We start from the raw sequence: 17,162 nt of genomic DNA, 5'->3' as shown, positions 1-17,162 counted from the left end.
AAATAGATGCAGAAGAGGATCGGAAAGAACGGCCATGGGTTGTAGCACCGACGCAGCTGCCAAGTAGGTGAGAACACCGACGTTGCATCAACCGGAAGTGTTGATGCTGCAGCGAGCCCATTGGCGACCTCCACAACCGGTAGTTGGAGAGCTTCATGGCGGCGATAGTGACCCCATTGCCGGTTCACGAGGAGCACAGCCACGAGGAGGCCTATGTCACACACCTTCGACTGCCAGTTCAGTGTGGCTGCGGTTACTCAGACCTGCAATTCTATGCCCATGTCCAGGATGCGCACGCGCGCCGGGATCTTATTCACATTTTTCTCCATATATCCTTGAGAATATCTTATTCACATTTTTCTCCATTCATCATTTATAAATTTATTTGTTGTCTTCATGTATTCTTTGGAACATCTTATTCATATTTTTCCATTCATCTCCAAATATGTTATCTAAACAATAACCTCAAACCGTCATCTAAAGCTTAAACTATAGCTTCAAATTCCCGTAGCAACGTGTGGGAATTCAACTAGTTTAAATAATACCAACGCTTATATCTCCAAATAAATTTATTATGAAAATATATTCTATAACTAATCTAACTATACTTATTTTGTACCATAAATGCTATTATGCTTTATATAAATTCGATCAAAATTTTAAGTGTTTGATTTATCAAAAAATAAGAATTGTACTTTTGTTGATGGAGGGAATATGAATGTATGGTACCCCGGTCTACAGACCAAACGAACTTGCGCAGGATTGCAGCTTGCAGGAAGCCAGGAATGTCTGTCTTTCGCAAACGTGAACCCGGGAGGCCGTCGTCCGTTAACCCAACCAGTCTAAGGCCTCGTTCGGTTGCTACCAGGAACCGAACCAGGTGAGAAATGGTTCCAAGATATATTTTGAGTGATTCCATGTATACCACTTGAGATTCTATTCAATCATACATGGATTTATTTCAAGTTAGGAATGATAGGTACAATAAGAAGCTATAACAAGAGAACATGATTTAATTCACACCTCTCGACTCATGGGTTGATTCTCGGTCTCTTGTTATAGTCTCTTATTATATTTATTATCTCCAACACAAAATAAATTCATATGTAATCGAATAAGATCTCAAATAGTATTCATAGAATTACTTAAATATACCTTGAAACCATTCCAGACCTGGTTCGGTTTCTGAAAACAGCCGAACGAGGCCTAAAGAATTTGGCCCAACAGTTTAAGGCCTAAGAGCTTGTTGCAAGGCCTGTTGGAGGGGGCGTAGAGAAACAGCCGCAAAACGAGGCGAACGGGCCGAATACTTATTACTCGTGTACTTGTTCCTTCTAAACCGATTGCAAACTGGAGAGCTGGGAGTGAGTGGTCGTTGGATGGAGTGAACGTGCACGTGGTGGACACGTGGGGGTCATTTCTTTGCAGGGGCAACAGGAATAGGAAAGACTTCAAGTTCAAGCTGGCGTTCGACCAAGTCGCCACTACTCGCCAACCTGCAACCGAAACCGCCCGCAGGCCGTTTCTCCAATCGCCCCACGGAAACAAGGCCCACAGGAACCCAACGACCCTGCTTCGCTCTCTCACCAAACATTGAAGCCGAAATGATGACCTGCCCAAACAGGAACCGAACAATGACCATGCTTGGCCTCTCCGCACTTCGTTTTCCCTGTCTGACCTGATGATTCAGAAGCAGCAGTTAAGCATGATTTGGGCTATGTTTAGCTTGCGGAAATTTTGGATTTTGATAATGTAGTACTTTCGTTGTTATTTAATATTTAATGTCTAATTATGAACTAATTAGATTTAAAAAATTCGTCTCGTCATTTACAGTTAAACTGTATGATTAGTTGTTTTTTTTCAAATGCATTTAATGTTCCATGAATGTGTCAAACATTTGATATGATGAGTACTGTAGAAAATTATAGACTAATTAGATATAAAAGAGATGATTCGAATGTTTGGGCACCACGCATTGAGGCGCTGTTTAGATCACACCCCATAAACCCCGTAAATAAAAAAACGTCACATCGAATGTTTCGACACATGCATGAAGTACTAAATGAAGTCTATTTACAAAACTTTTTGCATAGATGGGTTGTAAATCGCGAGACGAATCTAATAAGCCTACTTAATCCATGATTTGCAACAGTGATGCTACAGTAACCATCCGCTAATTATTGATTGATTATGAATTAATTAGTATCATTAGATTCATCTCGCGATTTACAACCCATCTGTGTAAAAAATTTTATAAATAGAATTTATTTAGTACTTTAAATTAGCAATATTCCAACGCAAAAAAATTTGCGCGTAACTAAACACAGCTGAATTCCGTCGATTCGCATGGGGCTGCAACACGAAGCATATACAGCAAGTCACGCGCTGTGTAGTTCATCAGTCAACCATCGAGACTCCAAAGTTGTCAATAGGCATCGAAATCAGCAGCAGCACCTGGTATCCTCCGGTGGTTGGTGAACTCAACTCTGATCAGCCAAAAAAAGAGCGAAAACAACGGCAAAGTGCTTGGATCCCGACACAGCACACAACTAAGCTCTAGACAATCAACTCGTATACAATCTGTAAAATAAATTAACAAATAACAACACTAAAATACTGGTATACCTCACATCCTTACATCTCGTTTTCTCAAAAGAAAAAAATCAACCCCAAACATTTACAATTCCATTCCCCTTAAAAAAAATTGAATTTTATTTTTTCTACAAGAAAAAGAAAACATTTGAGCTGAAAGAGGGGAAAACGAGACTAGCAGCCCGGTGGGGCCCACTCACCTACCGCTAACCTCCCCCGTCTTCCTTTCTCCAGTCTTCCCGCAGTATAAATTCACCGAACACCGCGCCACCATTGTTCCACACACACCAAATCCCCAACGCCGACGAGCAGCCACCATGGACGCCTCCCTCTTCATCTCCGTCGGCCTGGCGGCGGTCCTGATCCCGCTCTCCCTCGCGCTGCTCAACCGGCTCCGCCTCGGCCGCCTCCCGCCCGGCCCGCGGCCCTGGCCCGTGCTGGGGAACCTGCGGCAGATCAAGCCGATCCGGTGCCGCTGCTTCCAGGAGTGGGCGGAGCGGTACGGGCCCATCATATCCGTCTGGTTCGGGTCCGGCCTCACCGTCGTCGTCTCCACCTCGGAGCTCGCCAAGGAGGTGCTCAAGGAGCACGACCAGCAGCTCGCGGACCGGCCGCGGAACCGCTCCACGCAGCGGTTCAGCCGCAACGGGCAGGACCTGATCTGGGCCGACTACGGCCCGCACTACATCAAGGTGCGCAAGCTCTGCAACCTCGAGCTCTTCACGCCCAAGCGCCTCGAGGCGCTGCGCCCCATCCGCGAGGACGAGGTCACCGCCATGGTCGAGTCCGTCCACCGTGCCGCCACCGCCCCGGGTGAGTAAGCAGAGATCTCGCCGCCCCTCCTCTTTCGATCCCGCACGATGGTAGGTGTATGCAATTTTGTACAAAATTGGGGGGGTGTTTGGTGAAAAGGCGGATGATTCTTTGGTGCGAAGACTTGTGGGTGGGGCGGTGGGACGTGGGGTCCTTGCTGGGGTGTCGCAGTGTTGGTGGATTTGTTGGTGACCAGACCAGCTGCTGCTGCGTCGTGTTGACTCGGCTAACCGGTGCTGGGATTTTGCAATGTCAACTCGCCCTGTGCCCTTGGTGGCAAGCTAGGCTCATTGATGGTCTTGGCCTTTGGGGTCGATAGTGGCATAAGATCGCAGCTCGCAGGGGAAATGCCAAATCTCAGCCAATCACGGTCAGGTTGAGTAGTAACGAATAGAAATGCTGAGTGCTGTGAAGGTGGGCATAAATTTAGTGCGCACAATAGCACCAGTGCTACTGGTCAGCTGCATTGAGCTAAGAAAACGTTGGGGTTATTTTATTAGGCATACCTGATTATTAAATAGATCATGGTGGTTAAGTTATAAAATTAGTTTGGTCTTCCAATGGGTTTTAGTACTCATGGGGACATGCCAACATGGAGTTGTTCTTCTTGATCTAGATGCGACTTAATTGTTTGGTTGGGCTTAAGCTAGTTCGGTGGTTTCCACATAATATTCTGTTAATGAAAACAACAAGGAAATTTAGCCACTTTGTTTTATGACAAAGCATTCATTGTTGGCATTATACCAGTTTGACTAAAAGTCTAAAACAGCAACCCTGCCTCGTTATCATCGACTATAGCCCATGCAAACCATATTAGGGATCCTGTTTTGTTTTCTTAACAATTAATTTGATCAATGCATGGTAGATTATAAATGTGCTGACAGCTTGCAAATGTACAATTTAGATTTGCTTTAGTGCAGAATTATGTAGTTCACTTGTGCAATCTGAGAGCATTTGACATTTTGTACAATATGGATTTCTGAGCAGATTGCCTTGTGACCTTTGCAAAAATGTTACCTTGATTCCTTTGAGACTCCAAAGTCTGAACTAGGTTAATACCAATGGAGTTCTGAAACGAGAAACTTGCAGACCAGATTGATAATATCTTACAAATGTAGCTTTTATTCCTTAAGCAGACTGTGATGCAGTATTGATAATTTGATTATTAATAACCAATATATATTTTTTGAGTGAAGTAACCAATATATATATTGTAGTTTCAGAGTAATAGTCAATGGGTCTGAACTGATTGCTGTAGCATATCCAAAAAGGGCAAATTCAGATAGCAAAATGCATGTGAACCCTATCTGTTGACATGGTATTATACAGAAAGTATCCTCTGCACTAGTGTTAGGTTCTCTTTTCCACTGTTGTGAGGAATATAGATATTCCTATGCACCTTCCTGCTATGTTAGTTGCAAAGCAAACCACTCACCAATTACCTTTTGACTTTATTTAGCACAAAATTGTTTGTTCCACTGGTTGTCATATGCTCCTTCCTGTTCTGTGAATCTTTTTATGGGTATTTCATAATTTTAGTTGCAAATAAAACCGCCTATTGATAGCATTTTATATTGTTTAGCAAAAATTTATTGTTCTAATAGTGCAAGGAAATAGGACATATTATATTTCCATGAGTTGCACTATTATAACAGTTAGTTACCAGATCAGTTGTAACCTTAAGTCATTTAGGCATTTCACAATAGTATCTAATTTTGAATTATTACTTACATCTTATATTGTTTTCAGGTAATGAAGGAAAGCCATTGGTAGTGAGGAACCACCTTTCCATGGTGGCCTTCAACAACATAACAAGGCTGGCATTTGGGAAGCGGTTCATGAATGCAAACGGTGAGATTGATGAACAAGGGCGTGAATTTAAGACTATCGTGAACAATGGGATCAGGATAGGTGCATCTCTCTCTGTTGCTGAGTTTATTTGGTATTTGAGATGGTTGTGTCCACTTAATGAGGAGCTTTACAAGACTCACAATGAGAGGAGGGACCACCTGACAATGAAGATCATTGAAGAGCATGCTAAAGCTCTCCAGGAGAGTGGTGCCAAACAGCACTTTGTGGATGCTCTTTTCACCCTCAAACAGCAGTATGATCTTAGCGAAGACACAGTTATTGGACTTCTATGGGTATGTTGGAACCCTTTTCTCACAGATTACTCATTTGTATATGCTTTATGGAGTTTCATTGAAGTTTTTTTATTCTTCAGATGTGACGCACTGTTGAATTTGTATATGCTTTTTATACTAGATATGATGCCCATGCACTGCTAATTTTTCTATAATGCACACGTGTGGCATACCCTTGATTAAAATTGATTTATTTATAAAGGTCACTGGAGAATTCTTTTGCCTACTCCAGTTGTCCAGTAAGGTTCAGTATGTAGTTTGGGTCAGAATGACACGTCACTGTCCCAAGGTAGGTGTAAGATGGTGGGATTTGGAAAATGTCTATGTTCACTTTGTAGTTGGAAATGGTTGCACTTTATGTTCAGTCATTCACCTACTATCAGCATGAGATATGCGCAAAGGTTAGGCCAGTTAGCTACTATGCCACTTGGTGAAAACCATATGACGATTTTTGTTTCCCCAACAATGTGCGCGTGGGGGGTGGGGGGGGGGGGGATCCCCCACGGCCCGCCTACATTTTCATTACTGATACAGATCCTGGTATGCTTTTGTTGTGAGTACTAATCGTCCTTATTATTTTTCCTCATTATCAGGACATGATCACTGCTGGAATGGACACAACAGTCATCTCAGTCGAGTGGGCGATGGCAGAGCTGGTCAGGAACCCCAGGGTGCAGAAGAAGCTGCAAGAGGAGCTGGACCGTGTCGTCGGCCGTGACCGCGTCATGTCGGAGACCGACTTCCAGAACCTCCCCTACCTGCAAGCCGTCGTCAAGGAGTCGCTCCGGCTGCACCCGCCGACGCCGCTCATGCTCCCTCACAAAGCCAGCACGAACGTCAAGATCGGTGGTTACAACATCCCCAAGGGCGCCAACGTGATGGTGAACGTCTGGGCTGTGGCGCGTGACCCCAAGGTGTGGAGCAACCCGCTGGAGTACAGGCCGGAGCGCTTCCTGGAGGAGAACATCGACATCAAGGGCAGCGACTTCAGGGTGCTGCCGTTCGGCGCGGGCCGGCGGGTGTGCCCCGGCGCGCAGCTCGGCATCAACCTCGTGGCCTCCATGATCGGGCACCTCCTGCACCACTTCGAGTGGTCGCTGCCGAGCGGCACCAGACCGGAGGACGTCAACATGATGGAATCCCCCGGGCTCGTCACGTTCATGGGCACTTCGCTGCAGGCCGTCGCCAAGCCGCGCCTGGAGAACGAGGAGCTGTACAAGAGGGTCCCCGTCGAGATGTGAGCTGCCTGCCGCCGCTTTGAATTCACTCCTCGATCGGCTTGGGCTTTTCTTCTTCCTGCTGTGGTTATATACTGCTGCCGCTTTCCTCGCCAAAAAAAAAAATACTGCTTTCAGCTAGGTGCTTCATAGAGTGTTGTATAATGTGTGGTGTTTAGTTGCATTTTTAATCTCATAAAAATGGCACACGCGGATCCTTCAAATGATGATTATACACTCACCTTCTTTCCTTATAGATTTTTAATGTCTGGTAATCATAAGTGAAAATATCGTTTTACACCATGTATATTTGTGTCACAAGTTAGCACGATCCACTTTGAACTGAAATTTGGCACTGAAAGTTCTGGGCTTTTCAAAAAGCAAATTTGCTTTTTGAAGCGTAAGGCTCAAATAAAGTTCTGCCTTTTGGGCCTTAATTGGAAAACCTAGTGGCCGAGTGTGGTTGGGGGCTTGGGGCTTTTGTTTTTTTTTTAATCGTGGACAACTCATCCAATAAGGTGATGTAAGCGGCTATTGGCTATTGCTACATCAAATTTGTGCTGCAAATTGGCTTATAGTCCAATGGTAGGACGGTCCAGTGGGACGCTACCCACCAGGGTTCAAATCCTAGTTCAGATCTGCCGGTGCTCAGTCATTCAAAGGTGCTCATAGGGGTAGGATTTGCGTACGTGTGTTTCTAGGGGTGAGTGTGCATGCGTGTTATGGGCGTCTACGTTGTACTGTGTAATTCTAAAAAAAAATCAAATTTTTGCTTTTTTATGTTACCAAAATCACCAAATGGCAACATGGTAGATCATCTCATCCTATATTTTATCGCTCAAAAATATGCAGGCAATTAATTACATACCTAGGAATAGGACTTGCCATTGAGTTGTCTACATAAATAAATAACACTACACAATAGAAACAGGATAAAATCCTCTTAGATGATACTCCGTGACCATGCATTAGAAGTACACGTCTCAACATCTTTAATAATAACATAGTATGTAACTATACAATGAAAACACATCTCAGGCCATTTAATTATCTAAAATTATTCTGTATTACAAAAAAGGTGTGCTCGAAGGCACATAGAGACATATAGAGGAGAAAATTAAAGGTGGATTACGAGATCTCATTACTCATTCATCACCCATGGGGCAAATAAGAAATAACAACAACAAATGATACGTTAAATGAAATCGGAGTTTTTTTTAACTAAATGAAATCGAAGTTAATGACAGCTGTTGTGATGAAAGCTAAATCCAGCCAACTATATCAGTTGATTTATCCGAAAGGAACAATGATAAAGGTCGACGAGAACGTCAAACGTGCGGTAGAAATTTGATGTTAGAATGGTCATTATCAACAAAGTAAGGCGGTGATCCAAGAATAATCTACACATGACGATGCATCGCACTAGATAGCTTGTAGAGGCTACTAGATTCCTAGGGCAATGCGCTGTTCTTTTGGCACTGCTAAATCTCTCTTTTTGGCCAACTTATCTCTCCTCCTAAAATTAGCAATACTTGAAAAGGATAAGGATGTATTCGTGGAAAGAGGGAGAGAACGGATAGAGTTAATGACGTACGTGGGATCTCACGAGGCAACCTCCGCCGGGACGGAAGCGGCGGTTGTTGCACCTAAACCCGGTTTAAACCAAAAAAATCCAAAAACGGGAGGAGTCTCCACTCTCCAGGCGCGTCCGAGCCGCTCGGCGAGCCGTCGGATCCCCTCCGCAACCAAACCGACGGCGGGTGCAGGAGCCCACCAGCGTCACGGCTCCGCCCACACCACCCAACCCCGCCCGCTCCCTGTCATGCGGGCCCCGCACCCTCGTCCGGAAGGGAACGAAACGAGCGGCTGCGCTGATGTGTGTTCCCCCGCGCGACGCGCGGGGGGAGGGTCGGTCCATGGACGCGGGCCCCACACCGCCCTCTCCCGCCTTTCGACGCGCGCGCGCTTGGGGTGAGGCCTGGGCGCCTCCGTGGACCCGGTCCGTGTGGGATAGAATCCGGAGACCCCGAATCGGATGCTACTCGGCGCGGTCCTTGGCCTACGCACCGGGTTCACGAGACCCTCTTCACGGTGGGAGGGTGAGGAGAGTGGGAGAGGCTTGGCCCGATTCGCGCGGCCCGGCCACGGATCGAGCGACTTGGGGTGGGAAAGGCGTGCTGTTTCACAAAAGAGGCAAAAACAAGGGCCAGTAACGGAAACCCTAATGCCCCCAAATCCCCAATCCCACCCGGATTCGCTATTTAATGTTCCTGTTCTTTCCCCCCCGCGATCCGATGTCCGCAGCTGCGCTCCCCGCGGCGAGCGATCGAACCCCTGGTCCCGGCGGAGGAGATTTCAGGCGCTGGTCCCGGTCCCGGCGCTGCTAGGCCGGCGGCGACGCCATGAGGAAGAAGCTGGACACCCGCTTCCCCGCTGTAAGATTCAATCTGAGACCGTGCCATCGATTTAAATACCTGTGTGCTGATCCCAGTACGTACGCATGCGCGCGCGTATGCATGATATATTGATGTGTGCGCCTGTGTTAGTCATGTGGTTTTTTGATTTTCTGATGGCGAGGTTCCTTGTGATTTCAAATTTTCCGTTTGAAAAAAAGGTTTGCCTATGATTTTACTGGATCAGCGTGCTCCAAGATCGCGGTATGCGTGCGTGGATATGTTTTGATTAACTTTTTTTACTGTTTGCTCGGTACATAAGTCAGGGTATTTCGGGGTTTGCGTGGTTAATATGCTGTAGATCTAAGAAATCGATTTTTTTAATCCTGGAATGTCTAGGTAATTTTTTTTCTGCCCTCAGCATTTCCATGGTACGTTTTTGGTATGTACCTGGTTGCCTAGGTGGGAATTTTACATACTTGACTACCAGAACAGAATGCATTGGTTATTTTGATTTGAGGAGTCGAGATAAAAATAAATTGCTGGTGCCTAGATGCATTTAGAGTTTACTAAATATTCTTTTCGGATGTTCATTAAGTCTTGTTGCTGATTTAATCATCATCGGTTGTGAACAAATGATATCATTTGTTCTAGACCTATGGTGGTTGATAGCATGGTTTAGCAGCTTAGATTTGTGAGAATGCCAGTTTTTTACACTATCTGATTCCAACCATGGTATAATCTACTGTTATGATATGATATCTATGCATTTATAGTCTAAGGCAGCATAAATCTGTTTCATACGGAATCCCACATGTGATGCATAAGTCACTGCATTTGTGATGCATTTTTTGCTAGCATTTAACACTGAAATATGAATTGTATGCCTTTCTCCATCTGCTAGGATTGATGTTTATAACCTCATGTATGCGCTGGGGAAGAGATTTCCAGCACTGCTTCCGGCACCATGAGGAAGAAGCTGGATATCCACTTTTCCGCTGTAAGATTCATCCTAGATTGTGCGATTGGTTTAAATTCCTGTATGTATCTGCATGTGGATGCATGATACGTGGGCCTCTATTATGCATATAAAAAGGACATACCCAGTGTCGTAGGCTCCCGCACTTAGCGGGGTCTCGGGGAGGTTATTAGCGGGAGGTCTTTCCCACACATCGTGCAATGTGTAGAGGCCACCGCTCGAACCTGTGACCTCTTGGTTCACAGGAGGCAAGCACTACCACTTGCACCTGAATTCTGTTGATGAGATTTGCTTATGATTTCTATTTCGTTCAAAAAAAGGTTTGCCTGTGATTTTGCTGGATTTCTGTGTTCTGAGATTTTGGTAATCATCTATGTGTTTTTAATAAACTATGGTTCGGCACATACATCTGGATATTTCAGGGTTTGATTGGTGAATATGCTGTAAGGTGTAAGCAGATGATTTGTAGAAATCCCTGGAATGTGTAGGTCATTTCACCTGCTGCCATCATTTTGATGATACTCCACGTTTTGGGGCATGGATCAGGTTGCCTTGTGGGTGGGCGGGTTTGGTGGTGGTGGTGGTGGGGACTTGTACACAATTTGAACTCTCTTATGATTCATGATTTGTTTATGATGGATAAAAAAACTGTTGGTGCCCAGATGCATTGAGAGTTCACCAAACATTCTTTTGGGATTATCGTTGACTTAATACTGTATTTGATTTAATCTTCATCTGTTATGAACAAATGACATTATTACTTTGTGTTAATATTATGCAGTCAATCATGCAAGTCATTTGTTCTAGATCCGTGGCTGTTGATAATGTGGATTAGCAGCTTAGTTTTGTTGTACCATCTGATTCCAGGCATGGTATAGTGAGTCACATGTTGTGATATCCATTCAATAGAAAATCCACATCTGATGCATCAATCCCTGCATTCAGTATGCATTACTTGCTTGCCTTTGCTTTGTAAAATGAATTGTACATCTTTCTCCATCTGCTAGTACTGATGTTTATAACCACTTGTAGCAAGTAAGCACATTATGTGCACCGGTTTCATTTTTTTCCATAGAGGTTCTATTGTTGGGCCACTTGGGTAGTATGGGGTGATGACAATTACAAACAATTCTTCATGTAACTAGTTGATGATATCCTTGAGTTGATCTAATCTTGGGTTATTATTTTATGACACATAGCCTCGGATTAAGAAGATCATGCAAGCAGATGAAGATGTCGGCAAGATTGCTCTAGCTGTTCCTGTTCTAGTGTGTAAGTTCTCCTGTAATTTCCTAGAAATACACACATTGTAACTTACCATACTATAACGTCATAAGTTTTAGTCATGTAGTTATTCACTAATCAATAATCACTACGGAATGGATCTTTTTCCCGCCATGTTGTGTTTTTGTTATATGAGTATTGATTAGGCTTTAATTTAGGAGACCAAAAGGACAAAAACACGTGCAATTAAACTCCATTTCATGTAAAGTGGGTACATTCCATGCTATGCATTCATGTCTTACTTCTTCAGAAGCGGAATGATTTAATCGATTTTCTGATTGTGATATTTGTGCCAAAATATTTATATTTTAGGCATCCTCTTTGGAAACTTTAAGTACTTAATTATTAATGTTGGTAAAACACCACAGCTCTCTATTATGACCGGAATTTTATGATGAAGTGCGATGAGTCTACTGTTATTATAGTCTTCATTACCGCATATTATTTTGAGTTGAGGAAGTAAAATAACAGCAACAGGCTTAACTCTGGTCCATATTTCCATTTGGCAGTGGGTAGAAAATTAAACAGGCCTACTGTTAGATATAGTATGCATCCGTATCTGTACTTTAATTTAATGCTTTCTCATCCACTTCATGTACTTGTGCAAATTTAAATGTGCATGCAAGTTACTGTAGTAAAGTACAACATCCATATATGTACTTTAATTTATTGCTTTCTCGTCCTCTTCATGTACTTTTGCAAATTTAAATTTTCATGCAAGTTACTGTAGTAAAGTAACCCAAATTTGTCTTGCCATTTGCCATTTCAGCTAGCTTATCTCCCTTGCAGTTTGTTCTTCTATATCAATACAATTTCTTGTGATTGTCCACATTTTGTTCAAGTTCATCTAATGCCCATGTCTCCAATGTCCATAATTTGCAGCCAAAGCATTGGAGTTATTTCTGCAAGATTTATGCGATAGGACATATGATATTACAATTCGAAAGGGGGTCAAGACTGTTGGTTCTTCCCATTTGTAAGTACACTTGATCTTTATCTTCTTATCATACATAGAAAAAAATTTATTTCCTGGAATGTAGTATCATTTTACATGTTTTTGATTCATCACTTCCTCATTAAGTGTTTTGCATAATGTGTTCAGGAAACAATGCATACAAACGTACAATGTCTATGATTTCTTGAGGGATGTAGTAAGCAAAGTTCCAGACACTGGTACATCTGATGCTATTGCTGATGATAAGCTTGGCAAAAGAAGGTAATTTAATCTGTCGTGTGGTTAATATGGTTCTTATGTCTACAGATCATCTTCTGCAGAATGTTAACAAATGTCAAATTGTCATCAGGAAATCTGAAGAAGATGGAAGTGATGAGGAACTAAAGAGGACAAGAAATGTAAGTCACTATTATCCACAACTTCATGTTGATGTTTCATATTTCACAGTTATCACATGTTTTCATGATAATTTGGCAAAATAGCCAATTTCATCTCTCAAGTTTTGTTGGATGCTCTATTTTGTCTCTGAACTTTGAAATCAGCCATTCCAATCCCTCAACTTGTTTTGGGGCTCAAACTGTCCTTGCTCCAATGTGGCATGCCACGTTGTGTGCTTAGTCTACCCTGAACATCCTTGCCTGGGATGTTTCACATGTGGAATATCTTTTTTTTTCGAAAAAGGGTATCCCTGCTTTTTAGAAAGCACATAAATGCTCAACTAAAGAAATTGTGGCAACGATCTGTCGATGTCCCACCAAAGATTGGTTTAGTAATGTATGGAACAAAACAAGGGTAGATGACTCAATAAAGGTTGGCCAGCACTGACTAGGCATGCAACTTGACATGCCACGCCGGAGCAACCGAGCAAGGATAGATTTAAGCTAAAAAATGAAGTTTAAGGACTGGATTTTTAGTTTGCAAGTTCAGTGACAAAGCTGAGTCTCGTGCAGAACTTGAGGGACAAAGTGGACTATTTCACCTAATACTTTAAGTATTTATATCAGAATGTAATTTCCCTCTGATATGCATCCTTGATGTTTCTCTTATATTATCAAATATAAGTCCTATCCATAAAATATAATTCCTATTTTCTACTCCCTCTGTCCCAGAATATAGCTATGTTTAGGTTTTTTTTTTCAAGTCAAACCTTTTAAACTTTGACTGTGGATAGTAAAAAAACATAAAGGTTGATAACTTAAAAAATGATATTAGTTGTTTCATAATGAAACCAACTAGCATAGCATGTAACCTTTTCTACTTAAAATTAATTATTGTGTAGGTTAAAGATGAAAATGTTTGACTTTGACCAAGTCTAAAAATTGCTATATTTTGGGATGGGGGTAGTATTAGATTCGAATTTTTAAGCTCTTTTTTCTGATCCAAGTTGCTTGTGTGCAGGATGCAGAAAGCCTTACAAGCAATGGCAGGGGCCATGGGAGGGGTCGTGGAAGAGGTCGCCGTGGTGGGCGTGGTGCTTGGAGGGAGGCTTTCACAACTCATGAACAATTCGTGGAGAACCAATCTAGCAAGCCAGCTGGCCTAAAGGTGGAGGTAGCAAATGAGGTATCAGATGCGACTGAAGCAAAGGAGGCTACACCAGTGACCAGTGCCAGGGCTTGCTTAAGGAACATTGACTTAAATTTAGATCCAGTAGATGAAGATGAGGTTGCTGTGCCACCCCAAACCCAGTCATCTGCTCCTGCAACTAATTCAGCTGCAGCCAATTTAGAACTGACTGCTCCAGCAACTAGTTCAGCCGCAGCCAATTTAGGACTGACTGCCCCAGCAACTAGTTCGTCTGCAGCCACAGCAGGACCATCTGTTCCGCGGTCGAAGGAAGGAGCGAAACTCAAGGAGTTTCTGGGTGGTTGGGAACTGCCTGACATGAACAAGATGGACGTTGACCCAGCTCAGTTTGCTTTATCGTCGAACCATAAATTGGACGATGACGAGGATTATGATAATGAAGACTAGGTTTTAGCTCCAAGTGGATAAGTAGGACAGCAGGATAATCGTAGGTTACTCTGTAGCAATTGCCTTGTATCATGTGTATAATAGCCGCTGAAGCTGCAGATGTAGTTTTAGAATATGCTAGATGTTAAAGTCGCTCGACTATAATGTTCCAAAGTAAGATTCGCTGGACAGCTAGTGTTTTGGCACAGGTTCGCCAGTTGTCCATTCCTGTTGCTCCCCAGTTTAATGTTGATTATGCTTATGTGTAATTGGATAGCTGTTGAAAATGTTGTCGGTGGAAATTTCTCATGTCTACGGCTTTGATGTAAAATTGACCTGACTAATTGATACTCCGCTGCCGCTGCTGCTTTGGAGGAAGACGCAGGTTTAAATGTGGTGAAAGTTGAAGCAACGATGGCTAGAAAATGCAATAGTACTTCAGATTGCTTGTAGCACAGCGCACTTCATTGCAGGACTTAAAAAAACATATGATACATCTGGTAAGTTGGTTTATTCATCATATAAACTCCTCCAGTGAGGTGGTGTATCCATGTCTGATAGCTAAATCCTTTCATTGTTCTGCTCCAGCGTCCAGCGACAAGCTTGAGCCTTCAGGGGAAAAACACATCACACTGGGAAGATGGTACGTTTGCCTGAAACATGGTTATCATCAGCAAGGTAAATGTGATCAGCGATCGCCATACTGGTTTTTTAGAGCTATCTCAGTGATTCAATTTCAGTGTCAGTGGTGTTCCCGTCTGTTTCTTGTGGGGGGAAAAAGAAGCTTGTACCTCAGGCGGCCGCGGCGTCCCCGACGGGCTCGAAGCTCTGGAGCTGCTTGAAGTTCTCCCAGACCTTCTCCCACACCTTGGCCTCGTACAGCTTCTTGGCGCCGCCGGCCTCCTTGACCTCGACGGTGAAGTGGTGCATGGTCCCGGCCACCACCTGCTGCCTCACCTTCACCAGCCTCTCGAACTCCAGCATCGCGTTCTGCGCACACGATGTACAGCATCAGTGACAAATTCCGACGACCGTGAAGGTGATCTGGGCGAGGGGGGGGGGGGGGGGGGGGGGCGTGTCCTTACGGTCTTGCTGTTGTGCTCGGCGATGGCGAAGCGCGCGAGCTCGATGGCCTCGAGGTCGTTCTCGCGCCCCGCCGGCGCGTCCCGGACGCCGCCCAACTTCCGCGCTGGGCGCTCGCCGTTCGCCTCGGCCATCGCTGCCGCTGTCCGGGCGGGAGGAGGCGGCCTGAACAGCCGCGCGACGAGACGGGTACAAAGACGGATGGCGCCGGCCACTACCGCTGGTCGCTAGCACCACCACTGGATTGTCGCTCCACTGCACGAAGGTCTGAAGTGGAGGTGGAGGCGAGGCGAGGCGAGGCGCGTCTTATAGCCGGCCAGCCACGGGGACCACGGGGAAGGCGAAGTCCGCCGTGTGCAGGACGATGCGAATACGGTGACGGGGACCCGCACGAAGCGATGGACAAGTTGGGCGTCGCGCGTCGGGACGACGCGGGCGGCACGACGCGAATGATTTCTGCGGCACCGGCACCGGCACCGCATCGGCGATGCTTTGCGAGGAAGCAAAGTGGCGTGGCGAAGGAAGCGGGGCCGTCCGTAATTGCTCGGCTCCGTGGGCGGGTCCCTGTTTGGAGTTTCCACGCTGAGTGAAATGATTCTCATAGTGCTAGCCCTGCTAGGGAAGGAATTGGTGTGCGGAATCTAGCCGCGTTTGGTTAGCCGTCCCATCAAGATTTCAAAAAAAAAATGAATTTTTGCATGTAGTACTAAATATAGTCTATTTGTAAAACCTTTTTAGGGACGGATGTAATTTTTTGAGATGAATTTAATTATGGTAATTAATTGATGATTTGCTACAGTGGTGCTACAGTAACCATTTTCTAATCACGCGGTCAAAGGCCTCATTAGATTCGTCTCGCGATTTTCACGTGGGGTTGTGGAGGTGATTTTGTAATTAGACTTTATTTGATACTCTAAATTAGTGGTCAAAGATGCAAAAGTTTTCGCGAAATTTTTTTCAGCCTCAACCAAACACGGCCCTAATATGGGCAGTTCAGTGCACACATGCCCATGAAGGCCACGCTTAAGCTCAAAAAAAAAAGTTCAGTGCACACATCAGCTTACTGGACAATTAAATTAGTCAGGATGAGAATGGGCAAGTCGATCCATTGGGTCGCGGGTCCGACACACAATAGCAAGACCAATGAGTCATTGAGTCGGCCTCAAATGAGAATAGCAAGACCAATGAGTCATCGGGTCGGCCTCAAATGAGAAATAATCCACTTAGAGCAAAAACCTGTTGACCCGATAGGTGGATAGGGTCGACTCGTGGCGTGACACTTCCCCCAACGACCCCATTCACGAGTGCGCCGCCAGACTCCTCCGCTTTGGCACAGAGGCGAGTGAGCAGGCGACGGCGACTCGACAGCTCGCCCTCCCCTCCAGCGGATCTCCCCGCCAATAAGCTTATCGTCTCTCCTTTCTTTCCCACGCAATATCTCTTTGTCGCATCTCCATGCTTGCTTGAACACGAGAGCTCGTCCACCATTCCAAGCTCGAATCTCAAGAGCCTGTACTAGCCTTTATCAAGTCAACGCCTGATTGTTCTTTTTCTGTAGCTAGGATTTCTTGTTTCTTCCTCTCAGATCTGCTGTGATTTGATTTAACCCGACAGAAAAAACTTCTGATATTTCCTTTAACTGTAATAACATAGCAACAACGATGCAGTAACATCCAATGCAGTTGTGTAGCAGCAAAGTCTATAGAGGAAGAAAAGAATTAATCTTTGTTGTTGCTGTAATGACCTTTA

General features: G+C 44.5%; 3 protein-coding genes across 4 annotated transcripts; 2 read left to right on the top strand and 1 right to left on the bottom strand.

Moving 5' to 3' along the window:
- The first annotated feature begins 2,868 nt into the window (after positions 1-2,868).
- On the top strand, positions 2,869-7,073 carry LOC120665065 (cytochrome P450 98A1-like). Its single transcript, XM_039944493.1, has 3 exons — positions 2,869-3,405; positions 5,155-5,549; positions 6,143-7,073. Exons 1-3 carry the CDS (start codon positions 2,910-2,912, stop codon positions 6,788-6,790), a joined length of 1,539 nt encoding a protein of 512 aa, XP_039800427.1. The 5' UTR covers positions 2,869-2,909; the 3' UTR covers positions 6,791-7,073.
- A 1,713-nt stretch (positions 7,074-8,786) lies between these two features.
- On the top strand, positions 8,787-14,639 carry LOC120665066 (dr1-associated corepressor homolog). 2 transcript variants are annotated; one of them, XM_039944495.1, is made up of 7 exons: positions 9,060-9,201; positions 10,064-10,159; positions 11,338-11,410; positions 12,305-12,398; positions 12,525-12,638; positions 12,727-12,775; positions 13,776-14,639. In XM_039944495.1, exons 2-7 carry the CDS (start codon positions 10,127-10,129, stop codon positions 14,349-14,351), a joined length of 939 nt encoding a protein of 312 aa, XP_039800429.1. In that variant the 5' UTR covers positions 9,060-9,201; positions 10,064-10,126; the 3' UTR covers positions 14,352-14,639. The 2 variants fall into 2 exon arrangements, with proteins under 2 accessions (XP_039800428.1, XP_039800429.1); XM_039944494.1 differs by lacking the exon at positions 10,064-10,159 and having other exon boundaries at positions 8,787-9,201.
- Positions 14,640-14,745: 106 nt separating this feature from the next.
- Positions 14,746-15,797, bottom strand: LOC120665067 (cysteine proteinase inhibitor-like). Its single transcript, XM_039944496.1, has 3 exons — positions 15,416-15,797; positions 15,122-15,320; positions 14,746-14,983 (listed from the first exon to the last, which is right to left on the bottom strand). Exons 1-2 carry the CDS (start codon positions 15,545-15,547, stop codon positions 15,123-15,125), a joined length of 330 nt encoding a protein of 109 aa, XP_039800430.1. The 5' UTR covers positions 15,548-15,797; the 3' UTR covers positions 14,746-14,983; position 15,122.
- Between the last annotated feature and the right edge of the window lie 1,365 nt (positions 15,798-17,162).

This window comes from Panicum virgatum, chromosome 3N (genome assembly GCF_016808335.1).
Source record: "Panicum virgatum strain AP13 chromosome 3N, P.virgatum_v5, whole genome shotgun sequence".
NCBI classification, from domain to species: domain Eukaryota; kingdom Viridiplantae; phylum Streptophyta; class Magnoliopsida; order Poales; family Poaceae; genus Panicum; species Panicum virgatum.
Note: the sequence above shows the minus strand (reverse complement) of the source record. Positions and strands in the feature narration are given on the sequence as shown.